This window comes from Loxodonta africana, chromosome 18 (assembly GCF_030014295.1).
Source record: "Loxodonta africana isolate mLoxAfr1 chromosome 18, mLoxAfr1.hap2, whole genome shotgun sequence".
NCBI classification, from domain to species: Eukaryota; Metazoa; Chordata; class Mammalia; order Proboscidea; family Elephantidae; genus Loxodonta; species Loxodonta africana.
The window spans coordinates 65,849,339-65,866,559 of NC_087359.1; the positions used below are offsets into that span (position 1 = coordinate 65,849,339).

The 17,221-nt window shown below is 49.8% G+C and overlaps 1 protein-coding gene across 4 annotated transcripts in view; it reads right to left on the minus strand.

Annotated features, from left to right (window-relative positions):
- Positions 1–17,221, minus strand: part of TRPV1 (transient receptor potential cation channel subfamily V member 1) — a 41,280-nt gene that overhangs the window by 13,639 nt on the left and 10,420 nt on the right. For 2 of the 4 annotated variants that reach the window (XM_064271578.1, XM_064271579.1), the window contains exons 2-10: positions 13,099–13,424; positions 11,416–11,579; positions 11,182–11,334; positions 10,530–10,757; positions 9,865–10,163; positions 8,240–8,419; positions 5,379–5,537; positions 3,690–3,782; positions 1,655–1,725 (exon numbers count right to left, since the gene is read on the minus strand). In XM_064271578.1, coding sequence (XP_064127648.1) covers positions 1,655–1,725; positions 3,690–3,782; positions 5,379–5,537; positions 8,240–8,419; positions 9,865–10,163; positions 10,530–10,757; positions 11,182–11,334; positions 11,416–11,579; positions 13,099–13,424 — 1,673 coding nt within the window. The remainder of the gene's footprint in view (positions 1–1,654; positions 1,726–3,689; positions 3,783–5,378; positions 5,538–8,239; positions 8,420–9,864; positions 10,164–10,529; positions 10,758–11,181; positions 11,335–11,415; positions 11,580–13,098; positions 13,425–17,221) is intronic. The other 2 variants (XM_023556293.2, XM_064271580.1) reach the window with 2 other exon arrangements.

Here is a 17,221-nt window from a genome sequence, read left to right on the forward strand (position 1 = left end):
TCATCCTAGGAGGAGCTCCTCCATGGTCTCCAGCCAAGTTTGCCCTTTGGAGCTAAAGTGTAGGTATCTCAAGATAGAGGAGAAAGGATGAGTCTTGTGATCCCTAGGGACAAGCAAACTGCAATCAGATCAGAAATCAATTCCTTACACTTGCCCGGAATGAAGGGAGAGGCTCTGGGGATGAGGGGAAACCTGGGGAACAGAGTAGAGGTGATGAACAGAGAGCCCAGGAGAAGTCCGCTCCTCTCTGAAAGCCTCCTTTGAATGTCAGCTTTGGAGGGTCCAGGCTTATTTTATGGAGGAAGGAGTTCCCCTGTGATAGCCACATTGCTTTATAACTATGTTTGTGCTTAACTGTCTCCTCCTGAAGCAGTAGTTCTCAATCTGGGGTGGTGCTCCAGGGCGCATCTGGCAATATCTGGAGACATTTTGATTGTCAAGATTGGGGAACTGGGTAGGGAGTACTACTGGCATCTTAGTGGGTAGAGGCCAGAGATGCTGCTAAACATCCTACAACGCACAGACAGAACAGCCTCCCACAATAAAGGATTACAAAAAAAAAAAAAAAAACGAGCCAGTTGCCATTGAGTCAAATGCTGACTCATAGCAATCCTATAGAACAAGGTAGAATTGCCCCATGGAGTTTCTGAGGCGCAGCTGGTGGACTCAAACTGTCAACCTTTTGGTTAGCACCCAAGCTCTTAACCACCGCACCACCAGGGCTCCAACAAAGGATTACCTGGCCCAAAATGTCAATAGTGCCCATGGAATAAGTTTGTCAAGTTGGTCAGTGCCCAGCATCTGGCACATACCTGGCTCAGAGCGGACACCAGTATTCACTCATCCAACAAATGTTTATTTCAATAGAGGAAGAGGGAGAGTCAGGAATAGGAGAATATGGAATACATGGCTAATTACCTCCATGAACAATTGCCAATCCATTGCCATGAAATCAGAAGAACTGGATGGTGCCCAGCTACCATTACTGAAAATTTTTATCAAAAATTCCTTAGAAGAATACTGATCAAAAGGGGGGAAATGGAGAACAGAATTGCAAATTCTCATGAACTCCAGACTTTCTGAAGCCATGGCAAGAGGATGAAACCCTGAAACTATTGCCCTGAGATAATCTTTAAACCTTAAGCCAAAAATATCCCCTGAAGTCTGAAACCAAACAATAGTTTAGCTTTACTAGTAAAAAATGTTTGCCTTGAGCATTATGCTCTTTTGAGAACTATCTACATGGGATCAAATTGACAACAGCAATGCAAAAGATTAGATAGAACCATAGGGGCAATGAATTCATGTTAGTGGGGTAGGAACAATCTAGAAAAGGAAGGTCAGAATGCACAACTCAAAGAACATAATCAATGTCACTAAATGGCACATGTAGACACTGTTGAACTGGTGTACATTTTGCGTCTATATTCCCAACAACAATAATATCAATAAACTTATTTAAAAAAAAAAACAGATAAAAAATGTTTATTGAGTACCTTCCATCATTCATTCCACATGCTGACTGAGGTCCTCCTATGTGCCGGGCCGGCATAAGGGAGAGAATAAGCCAGGGCCTGGCTACTTTTTGTAACCTCAAGACTGGATCAAAAGATGCTATCTGCTGCTGAGCCCCAAGAGTCAAAGTGTCACTTACAAAAGTATCTCACTGTAGCTGTCCACAAACAAGCTCTTTATTGACGGCCGCCTCTGCAGGAAATACTGAATCTGCAGATAAACAGAAAAGATCCCAGGAAACATTGTTGTTGTTTGTTGTTAGGGGCCGTTGAGTCGCTTCTTACTCATAGCGACCCTATGTACAACAGAAGGAAACAGGAAACGTTAGATGTGGCTACATGGTTAGTGCCAGGAATGCTTCCTAAAAATGGCCCCACGATGGAACACAGGAGTGTGTTAAAGCAGCGATTTTTAAGAGAGGACAACATGGGTCAAACTGATGGGGTAATGTTACACAACTCAGTCAGTAGAGATTAAAAATAATAATAATACAGGGAGTAGAATTACAACTGCACCTAGCAAGAGAGACAGGAAGGAAAATCACCAAAATGTTACCAATTGCTAAATATGAACGGTGGATTTTGGAAAATTCCTTCTCCTAATTTGTATTTTTTCCCCCTAATTTTCTTTAGGAAGTATGCATTATAGTATAAATTTTTTAACCAGCCTCCACTAAATTTACTAGTTGCCGTCAAGTTGATTCCAGCTCATGGCAACCCCATGTGTTTCAGTCCACTAAGGCTCATAATAGTGAAAGAAAGCTACGTGTATACCGGAGCGTTTTATTGTAACTAAAAACTCGTATGCAGAGACATTCCTCAGCCATTCTTCTAGTGCAGGAGCAGTCTTTTCTTTGAAGGTGGGACCACTGTTTGGAGTTTCCCATCATCTTTCTTGCAAGAGCCACACCTATAATGCATCGTTAGAATACCTTGTTTCAGCTTCTTTAAAGAGGAGCGAGAACTGAGACACTTACAAAGAAATCCGGATGCGGAATTTGAGACTGGTGGGATTTTGTCCTCCCCATCTTTTTGGCCTAAACTATACCTGATTTTTTTTTTAGCGACTCACCTTGATTGAGTCTTTCATTGAACTCTATCTTTACAGAATCAGCTATCTGTTCATGCTCAGTGTTTACATTCTAATAAATAATGAAGTTGCAGTAGCAAGTGCAGCGCCGGCAGAAAAGGGTTCTTGGCAAAGGCAAGGTTAACTGGTGGGAGGCAGCAGGAGGGTCCTGGTGAGGAGATCCTGGCCACCAGTGCTCAGTGGGCTGTGGGCCCCAGTCAGAATGTTTCCAGAGAGTGGAGAGCACTGGTAATCTGGTGGGTCTCCAGGTGCTGAAGAAAAGCCTGGCGATCTGTTTCTGAGGTGCCTCTGGGTGGGTTCGAACCGCCAACCTTTCAGTGAGTAGTGCAGCTCTTAATCCTTTTCAACTGCAACTTCATCATTTATTAGAATGTAAACACTGAGCATGAACAGATAGCTGATTCTGTAAAGATAGAGTTCAATGAAAGACTCAATCAAGGTGAGTCGCTAAAAAAAAAATCAGGTATAGTTTAGGCCAAAAAGATGGGGAGGACAAAATCCCACCAGTCTCAAATTCCGCATCCGGATTTCTTTGTAAGTGTCTCAGTTCTCGCTCCTCTTTAAAGAAGCTGAAACAAGGTATTCTAACGATGCATTATAGGTGTGGCTCTTGCAAGAAAGATGATGGGAAACTCCAAACAGTGGTCCCACCTTCAAAGAAAAGACTGCTCCTGCACTAGAAGAATGGCTGAGGAATGTGTCTCTGCATACGAGTTTTTAGTTACAATAAAATGCTCCAGTGTACATGTAGATTTCTTTCCTTATTATGAGCCTTAGTGAACTGTTCTGATTACTTAAGAGATTTCTACTCAACTTCTAAAATTAAACATTATGTTCAACAGAGACCCCACCATGCAAAGCCCCAGCTGCCTATCTCCCAGGGTGATTGCCTGGGGAACCCACTGGCAGACCCCACCACAGCTGTGAATGCCTGAAGAGCCCTCATCTTAATCATGGGTCTCTCAGCTCCTCAGGCAGGGCCATTATGTGTCTGATGAATAAAAACCCAAGTGAACAATGAGTGATTCTCCTGGCTTTGTGTCTTGGCGATAAGGAAAACTCACAGAGTGGGAAGGAATGCTTACCCCTCGGAAGAAAAAGTAGACTCCCCCTGATACAGACAGAGTCTCTCCAGTGACTCGGAAATAGTCTTCAGTATTGTTCACCTTAAAGGGAGGCTGCAAGATGCAGATAAATTGATGACTCCATTCATTCATTCATTCCTTAGACAAATATTTACCAGGTGCCAAGCTCTGTACCTAAGACCCAGCCTCTGCCCTAGAGGCTCATCCTTTCTCAGGAGAAAAAGACATACAAGTAAAGGCGATGTATTGTGGGGACACCTGCAAAGAGGCCATCGGCAGGACCTGATTCCCCAAACCGGCAGCCTCCAGCTGCCAAACAGAGCATCCTTACAATGCTGTGCTGTCTCCAGGGAGTGAACCTGGCCTTGAGCTCTGCAGGGCTGGGGAGGAGGGGGATGGTACAGGCGGAGGTACTTTGCAACCCAATGCCGGGGGCATCCTGCTGTTCCCAAAGCCCATGGAAAACAGGAGTGTCCAGGTATCCCACTGACGGCGAAAGGAGAGACACCCCCCACATTCACGTGTGTGTCATTCTTGCGTTTTCAGCCACTATTTTCCGGAGTGGGATTTTTTTTTTTCAGCCTATCGTCCATGTTTCATAAGCACACACATGAGGTCGCCATAAGTTGGAATCGACTCAGTGGCAACTGGAAGTTCACTAGCCTCTCTGATTAGCAGACTTCTCTTAAAATGAAGCCATTAAATGGCCTTAATATACCATTGCCATTGAGTCAATTCTGACTCATAGCGACCCTATAGGACACAGTAGAAATGCCCCACTGGGTTTCCAAGGAGTAGCTCGTGGATTTGAACTGTGCCACCAGGGCTCCAAATGATCTTAATAAACCAAAAAAAATGAAACCCAGTGCTGTCGAGTTGATTCCGACTCATAGCAACCCTATAGGACAGAGAACTGCCCCCATAGAGTTTCCAAAAAGCGCCTGGCGGATTTGAACTGCCGACTCTTTGGTTAGCAGTCGTAGCACTTAACCACTACGCCACCAGGGTTTCCAAAGACCTTAATAGGTAGGCAGAAATCAGGTCTCACCTAATCATGAAATTGACTTTTTGAACCAAATTTACAAGCAAGGTCCCCTGGAAATAAAGGCAGCAAATGAAGCACCCTGGGTATTGAATGGAAAGGACTCAGTTCAGAAAGCCAATGGAGCCCATGACTTCTGGTTAGGAAAAAGTCTGGTCTCAAGCTGTTTTGAAGAATGGTCCAGAGCCTGGCACAGAAGACGTGCTCAAAAGTATACCCCCAGGCAATGAACTCTGAGTGAGGGAGCAAGTAAGGGGTCCAAAGAGAGCAGATGATCAGGGTGGCAATGGTCATCCCTGACCCTCGGGGGTGCCAGCCAAGGGGGAGCGGCTTTCTGAGCCCTATTCTTCCAACCTTTCTACTCTAACGCTCTCCCTGTGCATCCAGGGACCTCAGCAACCACAGGATCAGCCCTGCAGAGCTACCAGGCTGAAGGGGAGGGGCTGAGAATAGGAAAGGGGCAGGTCACCAGGAGAACCTGGGTGAGGAGAGACCACACGCAGGGATATAAGGACCATCAGGTGGTCCTTGCATCCCTTCAGTGAGACTGGAGGGAGTCCAGGACAGAGCCTGGGGCCTTAGGGGTCTTATGGCAATGTCCATGGCCCTCCCTTGCCCCCTTTCAAGGCCTGAGCCTCAGGCCGCACCAATCCATCCCCAGGCCTGTTGTAGGCGGCCATGGTGAAGATGATCATATACAGGCAGTAGATGAAGAAGTTGAAGTAGAAGATGCGCTTGACAAATCTGTCCCACTTGTCCTGCAGCAGTCGGTTCAGCGGTTCCACCAAGAGCATGTCGTGGCGATTCTAGGGGAGCAAAGAGAGGTGAAGCTTACGCCCCCACTGGGAACTGCCTTCCACGGCCTCATCAGCCAGTGGCCAGTAGAGCTCTGCACACCTAGGCACAACCTCAGCTGCGGGTCACAGCTATCCGGGCCTGCAGGCAGCCAGCATCTGAGGCCTGGGCCCAGCTCTGCCAGGGGCTCCATGCAGGACTCATGCCTCCAGCCTCAGTTCCCAAGTGTACAGTGAATGAGAGGGTAAATTGAACGAGCCCTACGTGCTCCCTGACTTTTAAGTGTTGCCCGACATTCTGTGCCCATTATCACTAATAACTCACTCCCAAGAGCCTCCATCCTAATTAATCCTGCAGTACGGGAAGAGCCTGGCACTAGCAGAGCCTGGCAGGAGTCCCTGCAGGGAGGGGCTGAGGGCAGGCCTCTGGATTCCTCATTTCTCACAGTTCCAGCCCTGGGTTAGGCAAGCTATCAAGGCAGGAGTGGCAGTTCCCTATGCCTAGGAGGTGGAGGAAAATAGGAACCCTTTCCCACAGTGGGTGGGATTACACATCAACTTTGGAGCAAAAGTCAGGTATCCAGGAGAACCTTGTTCAAGTCCCAGTCGCCCTACTATAAAACCAAAAACCAAACCCAGTGCTGACGCGTCGATTCCAACTCATAGCGACCCTACAGCAACACTAGTATAGATAAGCTGAAATCAGGTAACCCTAGCCTATCTCAGGCCATTGAGCCCAACCTCCAGCCCGGGCTTCGGGTCCTCCAACAAGTTCCTGTCCAGTGTCCTCTTGAATACCTTTGAGGATGGGAGGCTCCTCACTGTCTCAAGAAGCCTATGGGAAGACACCAAATGTGGGAAGAGCTATTCTTTGGAGTCAAGTTGGTCTTTTCCACTTTCTACCAGTGGCCCTGGATCTGCCCTCTGGGGCCCCAGAACAAATCTGCTCTCCTGGCCCTTAAGAGCCATCAGCAAGGTAAGAAGACTTAATATTACTAAAATGTCAATTCTTCCCAGCTTGGTCTACAGATTGGACAAAATCTCAGCAAATTATTTTTAGGATATTGACACACTGATTCTAAAGTTTATATGGAATGGCAAAAGACTCAGAATAGCCAACAGAATACTGAAAAAGAGCAGAGTTGGAGGACCAGTGCTGATGCTGATGCTGAAGTCAAGGCTTACTTTCACACTACGGTGATCCAAACAGTGTGGTACTGGAGAAGGAAGATCAGTGGAAGAGAATAGAGAGCCAAGAAATAGAAAAAATAAAATAGACCCACGCAAATATAGTCAACTGACCTTTGACAAAAGAGCAAAGACAATTCAATGGGGAAATGACAGTCTTTTCAACAAAGGGTGCTGGGACAACTGGACATCCCCATACAAAAAAAATGAATCTAGACACAGAGCTTGTATCCTTCACAAAAATTAACTCAAAATGGCTCATCAGCCTAAATGTAAGACACAAAATCATGCAATTTCTAGAAGATAGCATAGGAGAAAATCTAAGTGACCTTGGGCTTGGCAATGACTTTTCAGATATACTAAAAGCATGATCAATACACAAAAAAATTGATACATTGGACTTCATTACAATTGAAACTTCTGCTCTGCAAAAGACACTGTTAAACATCCAACTGTGGAGAGTAGTGTCTGGGGTCTTAAAAACGTGTGAGCAGCCATCTAGGATACGTCTACTGGTCCCATCCCAGCTGAAGCAAAGAAGAATGAAGAAGACCAAAGACACAAGGGAAAGATTAATCCAAAGGACTAATGGACCACAACTACCACAACCTCCACCAGGCTGAGCCCAGAACAACTAGATGGTGCCCGGTTATCACCACTGACTGTTCTGACAGGGATCACAATAGAGGGTCCCAGACAGAGCAGGAGAAAAATGTAGAACGAAATTCAAATTCACCAAAAAAAAAAAAAAAAGACCAGGCTTGCTGGTCTGACAGGAGACTGGAGAAACCCTGAGAGTACGGTCCCTGGACACTCTTTTAACTCAGCCCTGAAATCACTCCTGAGGTTTACCCTTCAGCCAAAGGTTAGCCAGGTCAACAATAACACACATGAGGAACATGCTTCATAGTTCAATTCATGCATAGGAGACTAATGGGCATCCCAGGCCAAAAGCAAAGACAAGACGGCAGGAAGCAACAGGAAAACTGGACAAATGAAACAGGGAACCCAGGGTGGAGAAGGCGAGAGTGTTGACACATTGTGGGCTGGCAACCAATGTCACAAAACAATTTGTGTATTAACTGTTTGATGAGAAGCTACTTTGCTCTGTAAACTTTCACCTGAAGCACAATAAAAAAGAGAAACTGTTAAGAGAATGAAAAGAGCCTTCAGAAATGTGAAAGATAGCAGCCCTGGCCCCCAGGGACCTCTCTTTTCCAGGTCAAACACCTCGATTCTTTTGGAATCCATTTCCTGTCTGGGCCATCTTTCTGGAACACTGGTATCCAGGACTCTGTGGCAGGGGCACACAGGGCAGGGCAGGTCAGAGGCCAGCCCTCTCCGTTTTCTGAACTCTTAGCCCCTTTAAATGCAGCCTCTAACCTGTAAGATGTTATGGCAAACTTTTACACTAGTGTTCGTTGCAGTACTTTTCACGATAGCCAAAAAGCGGAAACAAATGAAATGTCCACCAACAGATGAGTGGTAAAGCTCTCCCTGGCTGTGTCCCGGCCCAGCCGACTCACGGGGGTCTCGCTGCTGCTGTAGGCGATCACCTCCAGCACCGAGTTCTTCTCACAGGTGTCGATGCAGGACAGGTCATAGAGCGAGGAGTGCACGGGCCCATAAGCCCACTCGGTGAACTTCCTTGACAGGTGCCTACATTCGGGCTCCTGGATCTCCCTCTGGAGAATATAGGCCAAGACCTGCCACCAGGGTAAAGAGTCCATTAGAGGCCAGGCCAAGACAAAGCCACAGACTGCCACCCACCCAAGTCACCAGCTGGGCTCCCAGAATAACTCTGCTTCCAAGCCCTGTCAGGGACCCTATCTGATTTCCAGGAGAGGTACCGACCCCCATCCAGCTGCCTCCTGACTGTCATCAAGATCAACTTGCCTACTGCCTCAGACCCAAAGTGCAGGCACTGAGGCCATTACCCAATCAAATCTGGTTCCCACCCCCTGGCTCCACCATCCCATGGTGAAGGGGCTCAGGTGGCTCCATTCTAGAAAACTTCAAGGAAAGCCAGAAGGAAATCAACAAAGAAAACCCAAGAAATGAAATCAGGGTCATAAAGCTATGCCCTCATCCTAAGGTTCGGTGATAGAATTCTCGCCTTCCACGCAGGAGAGCGGGGTTCAGTTCCCGGGGAAAAGGCCTCGTGCACAGCTACCACCAACTGTCATTGGAGGCTTGCATGTTGCTCTGATGCTGAACAGATTTCAGCAGAGCTTCCAGATTAAGATGGACTAGAAAGAAAGGCCTGGCAATCTACTTCTGAAAATCAACCAGTGAAAAGCCCATGGATCACAGTGGTCGGATCTGTAACCTGTCATGGGAATGGTGCAGGACGGGGCCGTGTTTCGTTCTGTTGTGCATGGGGGCGCCATGAGTTAGGGCCAACTCGACAGCAACTAACCACAACAACAAATTCATCCTAAGAGGCTCAGCATGAGCAGGGATGAGCTTCCAGGATGCCCTGGTACTGAGAAGCCCCCTCCTCACCCAATTCCCAACAGCCCAACCCTACCATTCACTTTCCATGACCTGACATCATCCACAGACTCATATTCTGGCTTGGGCCTGCCCTACCACAGACTTCTCCTACCACCTAAAAATTTTTCCTGCCCTGGAAAAATGTAACAGCACCCGCTTCTATTTCATGGAGCCCTGGTGGCACGGCGGTTAAGAGATTGGCTGCTAACCAAAAGGTTGGCAGTTCAAATCCACCAGTCACTCCTTGGAAACCCTATGGGGCAGCTCTATTCTGTCCTATAGGGTCACTTCGAGTCAGAATTGACTTAATGGCAACGAGTTTGGGTTTTTTTGTTTTGTTTTGTTTTTTTCTATTTCAAGTTTTTATAACTTGTCCCTAGCCCTAGGCCTCAGCATCCCCTCCCCTACCCATGTCTTGTCTGTGATGCTCAGAGCTAGCATTCAGAAATGGCCACATCTGCCACTCCGAGTTCCACCCAGCTCCTCACACTGGCTCTGACTTATTCTACCAGGCCCCTGCCCCCTCCCAGGCTGGTGTGACAGAATCAGAGCACCACACAGTGGGGTGCTGGCACAAGCAGTGAGGCAGGCAGGCCCCTCCCACACACCCTGACCAGTCACACCCCCAGCTGAGGGCTGGAAGCCCCCTCCCCACCCCGATCTTCCCACTGCTGGCGGCCAGAGCCAATGGCGTCAGCCCCTTCTTGTTGGTGAGTTCCTCCAGCTTCAGCTTCGGGTGGAGCTTGGCCCCTAGGATGAGAATGTCGTTGTACATGCTCGTCACGAACTTGGTGTTGTCAGTCGTGTTGTCGGCCACCTCCACGAGGGCGTGCAGCACTGTGTTGCCCATGGAATCCCGAGCGCTGATATCAGCCGGCTGCCAGGAGTTCTGCAGCAGGAACTTCACGATGCCCAGCTGGTTGGTGCACGCGGCCAGGGAGAGTGGCAGCTCACCTGCAGCCGACACAGGACACAGAGCTGGGCACACAGCCTGGGGTCCCTGGGAATGAGACTGGTCCCTGAACCACAGACCGCCAAATCCTGCATTCACTCCAGCTTCCCCTTAACCAGTAATCAGATGCTGCCAAATCAATTCCAACTCTAGGCAACCCCATGTGTGTCAGAATAGAACTGTGCTCAATAGAGTTATCAATGACTGATCTTTTAGAAGTAGATTGCCAGGCCTTTCTTCCTAAGTGTCTCTGGATGAACTTGAACCTCCAACCTTTTGATTAGCAGCCAATCGTATTAACCATTTGCACCACCCAGGGATTCCAGCCTCCCCTTAGCAATTGCTAAAAAGCCACATGGTCTCCCTACCAAAGTAGAAGCCAGGCCGCCCTTTGATTTTCTTAAAGAAGTCCCCGTTGGCCGCTGCCTGGACATCTGCCCCATTCTCCACCAGGAGGGTCACTAGTGCCATGTTCCGCCTCTCGATGGCAATGTGAAGCGCTGTCTGGCCTGTGAGTATGAGCTGTTGGCTTTGTGACCATGATTCTGCAGGGATGCCCAGACAGGTGCTGGGGAAGGGCCCAGGGTGAGCAGCAGCTGCCACGGGGGAACGAGGCAGCATTTGAAGTCCCCACTGAAGGCCATCAGGCCAGGATCCCCAAAGGGGGCCAGGAGAATCACTGAGACAGGCATAGAGATCCCTGGGAATGGGGGATACCAGCCCAAGAGCTGCAAGAGTCAAAATTGCCCAAGAGCAAGAAACAGTAGCAGAGGGACAGTGACTTCCAGGGGCAGGGGATGCCAACTCAGCAGGGACGGGGCGGGGACCTCCCAGGACAAGGGACAGGACAGCAGATGGGGGAGGCAAGGACTCTTGCATCGAGGAGACACCAAGTCAACAGGTGGGCGAGGCAGAGACCTCCAGGACTAGGAGACATGGGTTCAGCAGCTGACACAGGGAGTAAGGCTCCCAGAGGCTGGCTCCAGGTATGCTGTGGGCAGGCCACACACCCCTCCTCACCCTTGTAGTAGCTGTCCGTGTAGCTGGCGTTGACTAGCTCCTTCAGGCTGTCCGTCTGCCGCGCAATCTCCAGGAGCAGGGGGATGGTGTCGTTCTGCCCGTCATGTAGGTTGAGCATGGCTTTCAGCAGGCACGTCTTTCCAGTCTCCGGGTCTGTAAGACAAAGTGAGAGTCAGAGCAGGCGCGGCGTTGGGCCACTCTGGGGGATGCGGCCCCTTCTGGCGATGGGCCCACCTTTGAACTCGCAGTCCATAAGGTGCTTCTTGCTCTTCTGCAGGAAGAGCAGCAGGCTGGCCAGTTCCTCACAGTCATTCTGGGCGACCGCATCGAAGATCCTCCTGCGATCATAGAGGGTCTTCTTGGTGGTGCCAGCAGTAACAGAGTCCTGAGAGAGCTGCCTGCAGCAGGAGGGAAAACACTTGTCCCAGGCCCTCAGCTCCCCTCAGCCCAAGGCTGGCCAGGGAACGAGGTCAAAACCAGAGGCAAACCAAAAGGGGGTGGCTGGTGAGCATTCTAAGCCTAGAAACAAGCTGGCAGCCAGGATCAACACAACCATTTATGTGGGTACAGGCACTGGACCAGACAGCCTGAAGGCAAAACTACAGACAATGAAAAGACCAGTGGTGACCAGGAGTTCCGGGGGGAGGGCTGGATAGGTAGAGCACAGGGCATTTTTAGGGCAATGAAACTATTCGGTATGATGCTGTAATGGGGGCACATGACATCAAGCATTTGTCAAACCCAGAGGATTGCACAACACAAAGAGTGGACCCTAATGTGAGCTACAAAAAACCATTGCCATCAAGTCAATTCTGACTCATAGTGACCCTATAGGACAGAGTAGAACTTCCCCATAGGGTTTCCAAGGAGTGGCTGGTGGATTTGAACTGCCAACCTTTTGGTTTGAAGTCGAGCTCTTAACCACGGCACCACCAGGGCTCCAGATGTGAACTCTAGACTTTAGCTAATAATGATGTATCAGTAAGGAACCCTGGTGGTACAGTGGTTAAGCGCTCAGCTGCTAACCAAAGGTTGGCAGTTTGAACTCACCAGCTGCTGCACTGCAGAAAGGTGTGGCAGTCAGCTTCTATAAATATTACAGCCTTGGAAATGCTATGGGGCAGTTTACCCTGCCCTATAGGGTCTCTATGAGACAGAACAGGCTGGATGGGAACCAGTTTGGCTTTTTGGTTTAATGTATCAATATTGGTTCACCAATTGTAACAAACGTAGCTAATAGCAGAAACAATGTGCCCCGGGGAGAGGATATATGGGAATTTTCAGCACAATTTTTCTGTAAACTAACAGTGCTCTAAAAAATAGTTTGTTTCTAAAAATGATATAACACCCACCCCTCAGTCTAGGTGACTGTCCAAGAAGCTGATGTAACAGGGATGATGGCACACATGCCGCCCCCACCTGTCTGTAGCACAATCTAGAAAGCCTCTGAGGCCACCACCATGCCCTCCCAGGCCACTTGCTTCTCTGCCTGCTCTGAAGCTGGGGCTCAGGAGGCCGCAGCCTGCAGGGGTCTGGAGGCAGGGGTTTGGATGGTCCCCTGCCCAGTGAAAAAGTGGTCCTCACTGGACAGAAACTATCAGATTTCCTCGCTGGAGTTGTTTTATAGTGCCTATTTAAAAACATCCTGGCCTCGAGATTTTATATTTAAAGTCAAAGTGTTTTGGCTGGTGAGCATTCTAAGCCTGGACACCTAGAAATAAGCTGGCAGCCAGGATCAACACAACCATTTGTCAGGGTGCAGGCACTGGACCAGATGACCCCTGAAGCCTTCCCAGGTCCCCAGCTCTATGACCAGAAGCTGGACCACCACACAGTGTCTCCATGGCTGGGGCCACAGCCAGCTGAGCCAGTTAAGTTCCTGGCAGGGAAGGGGGTGGGCTGCAGATGCAGACTTACCTGGCACAGGCGGGACCATCCCCAGGCCTCTTGATGATGACAGCAGGGCTAACTGTGATGGCTGGGCAGTAGGCAAGCTCACCTTCCTCGTAAGAGCAATGCACATGGGAGACCTGGGAGGCCTCCTCCGAATCACCCTTCCCAAAGAGCCGGGGGCGACTCTTGGCCATGAAGATTTGGGGCTCAGTTGGAGGTGGCTTGGAGTCAGGGTCATCATCCGGGGAGTGTGGGCAGGTGGCCTCTTGGGGTGGGTCCTCAGACTTCCCCAAGTCTGAGCTATTCCATTTCTTCATTCTTGCTGGACCCTCTGTGGCCCAAGAGTCAGCCTGCAGTCAGCCACAAAGATAGCATTTGTTCCCCACCTGCCCTCCTTGCAAAGGCCCCTGGGAGGCTGCTGCCTCCAGGCCCCCTATGCAGGACTGAAGCTTCCACGGGTGGCAAATAAGCCGGGACTGTACCCACCCCAGAGCCCCAGGGGTGAGCTGGCTCTTCAGCAGCCGCTGACAATCAGCCCCTGGGAGTGGGCAGGACACCCAGCATGGGAACCAGCAGGCTCAGAGGGACTTAGATGAATCCGCCCTCTTCTCTGAGCCTCAGTTGTCTCATCTGCAGCGTGGAGATGATACCAGTGTTCTGCTCTGCCTTCCTCCCAAGATCAGAGTCAAGGGAAATAATGGGAGAAGCTGTCCCTGCCTGTGCATTCAGGGCTCAGCCCCCAAGAACCAGAGCAGCCTGTGTCCCAGTGAACAGGCTGGGGAGACCCTGAGTGACTGGCAAAGAGTGACCGACCACACTGACACACCCTCTTGTGCTGTGTGTCCATGCATGCGGCTGCCTTTGCTCTCCAACCTGGCTGCTGCATTGAGTTTAGAGGGGATTCCTTGTACTTTCTGTCATTTTTGTGAAAGTAGTGTATTTTAAGAATCCTGGCCCTGAACTCTTCAACTTTAAATGGTTTGGAGCTGGTGGCCTTCCAGGCCCGAACACCTATAGAAAAGCTGGCAGCCAGTGTCAGCATACGTAGCTGTAAGGTTGTATTGTTACTGTTTTCTACCTCCATCCCCTCCTGACTTCTTCTCCCACTCTTCCTCTCTACCCTCTGGGTATCCCCACTCCCTGATACCCAGGGTTGGCCCACATGTCCCATCTCAGAGGTCTTTGCTCCCACAGTGCCTCCACCTGGAGTGCTTTTTCCTCCTTCTCCCCTTGCCCAAATCCTATCTTCGTGTCAATTCTGACTCACAGCGACCGGTTGTGTGTCAGAGTAGAACTGTGCCCCATAGGGGTTTCTTTCCTTTTAAAAAAATAATAATAATAATATTTTACTGTGTTTTCAGTGAAATTTTACACAATAAATTAGGTTACTATTTGACAATTTCTCTACAATTTGTTCAGTCGCATTAGTTACATCTTTCACAGTGAGTCAACATCCTCTTTCATTACATTCTGTTTGTTCCATTCTGGCACACTGGTTTCCCTGCCCCCTCATCTTCCCATCTTTGCTTTAGAGCACCATAGTTTTCAATGGCTGATTTTTCAGAAGCAGATCACCAGGCCTTTCTTCCGAGGCACCTCTAGGTGGACTTGAACCACCAACCTTTCAGTTAGCAGCCAAGTCCATTAACTGTTTGCACCACCCAGGGACTCCTACTCCAATGCTTTATTGCTGTTGTTCTTGTCATTAATTGCTGTCAAGTTGATTCCAACCCATAGCGGCTCCAATATGTGCAGAGTAGAACTGCTCAATGCGGTTTTCAAGGCTGCGACTTTTTGGAAGCAGATTGCCAGGCCCGTCTTCCAAGATGTTTCCGGGCAGGTGTGAACCACCACTGTTTTAGATAGTGGTCGAGTGCCTAACTGTTTGTACCACCCACGGAGCTGCCCACATCCTACCACCTCTCAATGCCAACTCCCAGCAGGGTCCAGCACTAAAGATGACTCCTCCACGAAGCCCCCCAATCCCTGCGCTGGGCATGCTCTCTCTGCCCTCCGGTACGCCGCAGCTGGTTGCCCACCCATCCCTCATGGCCCTCTCTGCATGGGCCACCATCTGATCTAGGAAATTCTATCCATTGCTGCTGATCTCCTGCTGGGCAGAGACCTTCTGGTTCCAGCTCTTTAAGGAAAAAGCCGAGCTGATCACTGGGGGGAAATGAGAGCACTCAGATGTGGAACCTTCTGATTCCCACTTCCGTAGGAAGTCTGGGGAGATTCGTGTTCTACCAGCAGCTGGATTCCAGAAAATAGCCACTGAAGGAGGGGGAGGCTTCTCAAGCCCGGAGATTTCAGGTGAAGGTTCAGGCAGCAAAAGCCCACAGCACATGGCTGGCCCACAGCTACGGTCCGATGCCCAGATCCATGAAAAAAAAAAAGAGGCAGCCTCGCAGCTTCACATCCTGTAAACAGGACAGACAGCTGTCTGCCAGTATGTCTCCCTCCCTGCCTGTTGTTCTGCTTTGGGGAGGGCCTGTGTCTTTCTCTGAAGCCTCCATCAGGCTGAAACCCTGCAGCAGGAAGTGCTCCCAACCACGGAAAGCCCCACGTTCCACCTCTCACCCATTCATTCATCCCATCACCCAAGTCCGACCACGCACAGGGGCACAAAGACAAGTCAGACTCCACCTGAGACAGAATCGAGGGGCTGCCTGGGGCTGGGAGACCAGACAGGGGCCAGGGTGCCGAAGAAGGCTTCACAGAGGTGACAGATGAGCTGGACCTTGAGGGGGGCAAGGTTGGGCCAGGGCAGGAGGAGAGGGTGGAACGCCCCAGAGTAGCTGATGAAGAGGAAGCCATGGGACTTCCAGAGACAGGTGGGGCCTGGCGGGCTTAGAACTAGATGGCTGTCAGCCTCCAATGCCAAGGAGCAGAATGTGGCCCTTGTTACATGGACGGGAGGATGCATGGGAAGCTTCAAGAGCGTGGAGACTGTTAGTCTGTGCTTTCAGAAGAGAACTTCCTACCAAAGACTGTTCACAGTACAGGGAACCTGTGGCGCTTACAGGGCACAGGAGGCTAAAGAGAATAAAGATAATTGATGTTTTTGAGCATTTGCTATGCACAAGGCATTGTTCCAAGCCCTTTCCCTGTTTTGATTCATTTAATTCCCCCAATGTCCCTAAGAGGTAGATTTTTTTTTTACACATGAGGAAACTGGGGCATAGAGTGGTAAAGTCACTTGCCCGAGGTCACACAGTAAGAGGTGGATTTGAGCCCAGAGCATTTCAGTGCTCTACCACCTCTCTGGAGAACTCAGAGCTCTTTCTCTGCCATTAAACTCAGTCCCAACCCTCGCAGCAGAGCCTGGGAGCTGGTCAGACCAGGTACTCCCACCCCTGGGGCCAGACAGGTGGGGGCTCTGCCCTCCCAACCAGGAGCACCCTCCTGCTCAAAAAGCATCTCAAAACCCCAAAATGAAATAGGAATGAGACCCGGGCCATACCCCATGCCTTGCATCCCTCTGGAATATCTGTGGTCTTTGGCTGGATACGACTGGCTATAAAATCAAGCATTAACTTACTCCCTGGCTAGCAGCTCTTAACAGCCCAACGAGAGAGCACCTGCTGGCAGGAGACTCCATGAACCTTTCAGCTTTGTTCTTTTTTAGCAACTTTTCCTCTTTCTCTGACCAGTCCAGATCTAATCAGGCCCAGCAAGCATGAAGCAGCCTGCATGGTGCTGTCATTCATTCAGTCAACAAATACAATCCCACCCCTGACTCCCTGCTGGAAACCATGCTTCTCCTGAGGGCAGAGAGCAGGACAGGGCCTGAGAGACAATTTGCTCTAGGCTAGAAGGGTGGACAGGAGCTGAAGACACTGTTACTGCCAGCCCTGGGGTGTGCCTGGCATGTGTGATCCCCGCAGCAATGCCCCTGTCACAGCAGCATGTTCTGCGGTGAGGGGGCATTTCTGACAGTGATTTCGGTTGGTTGTCTGATGAAGGTGGTGCTTCTGCTTTACACAAGATTCACAGACTCATCAATCTGGACGACAGAGGGGTTCTGCCAAAAAGACCCTGCCCAGCAAAGGCCTGGTTTGATCTCTGGGTCTTTCTCAGCTCCAGAGCCAGGAGACACGGTGCCCACCATCCTGGAGAAGGCTCTCTTCTTCTCTCCCCAACCCAG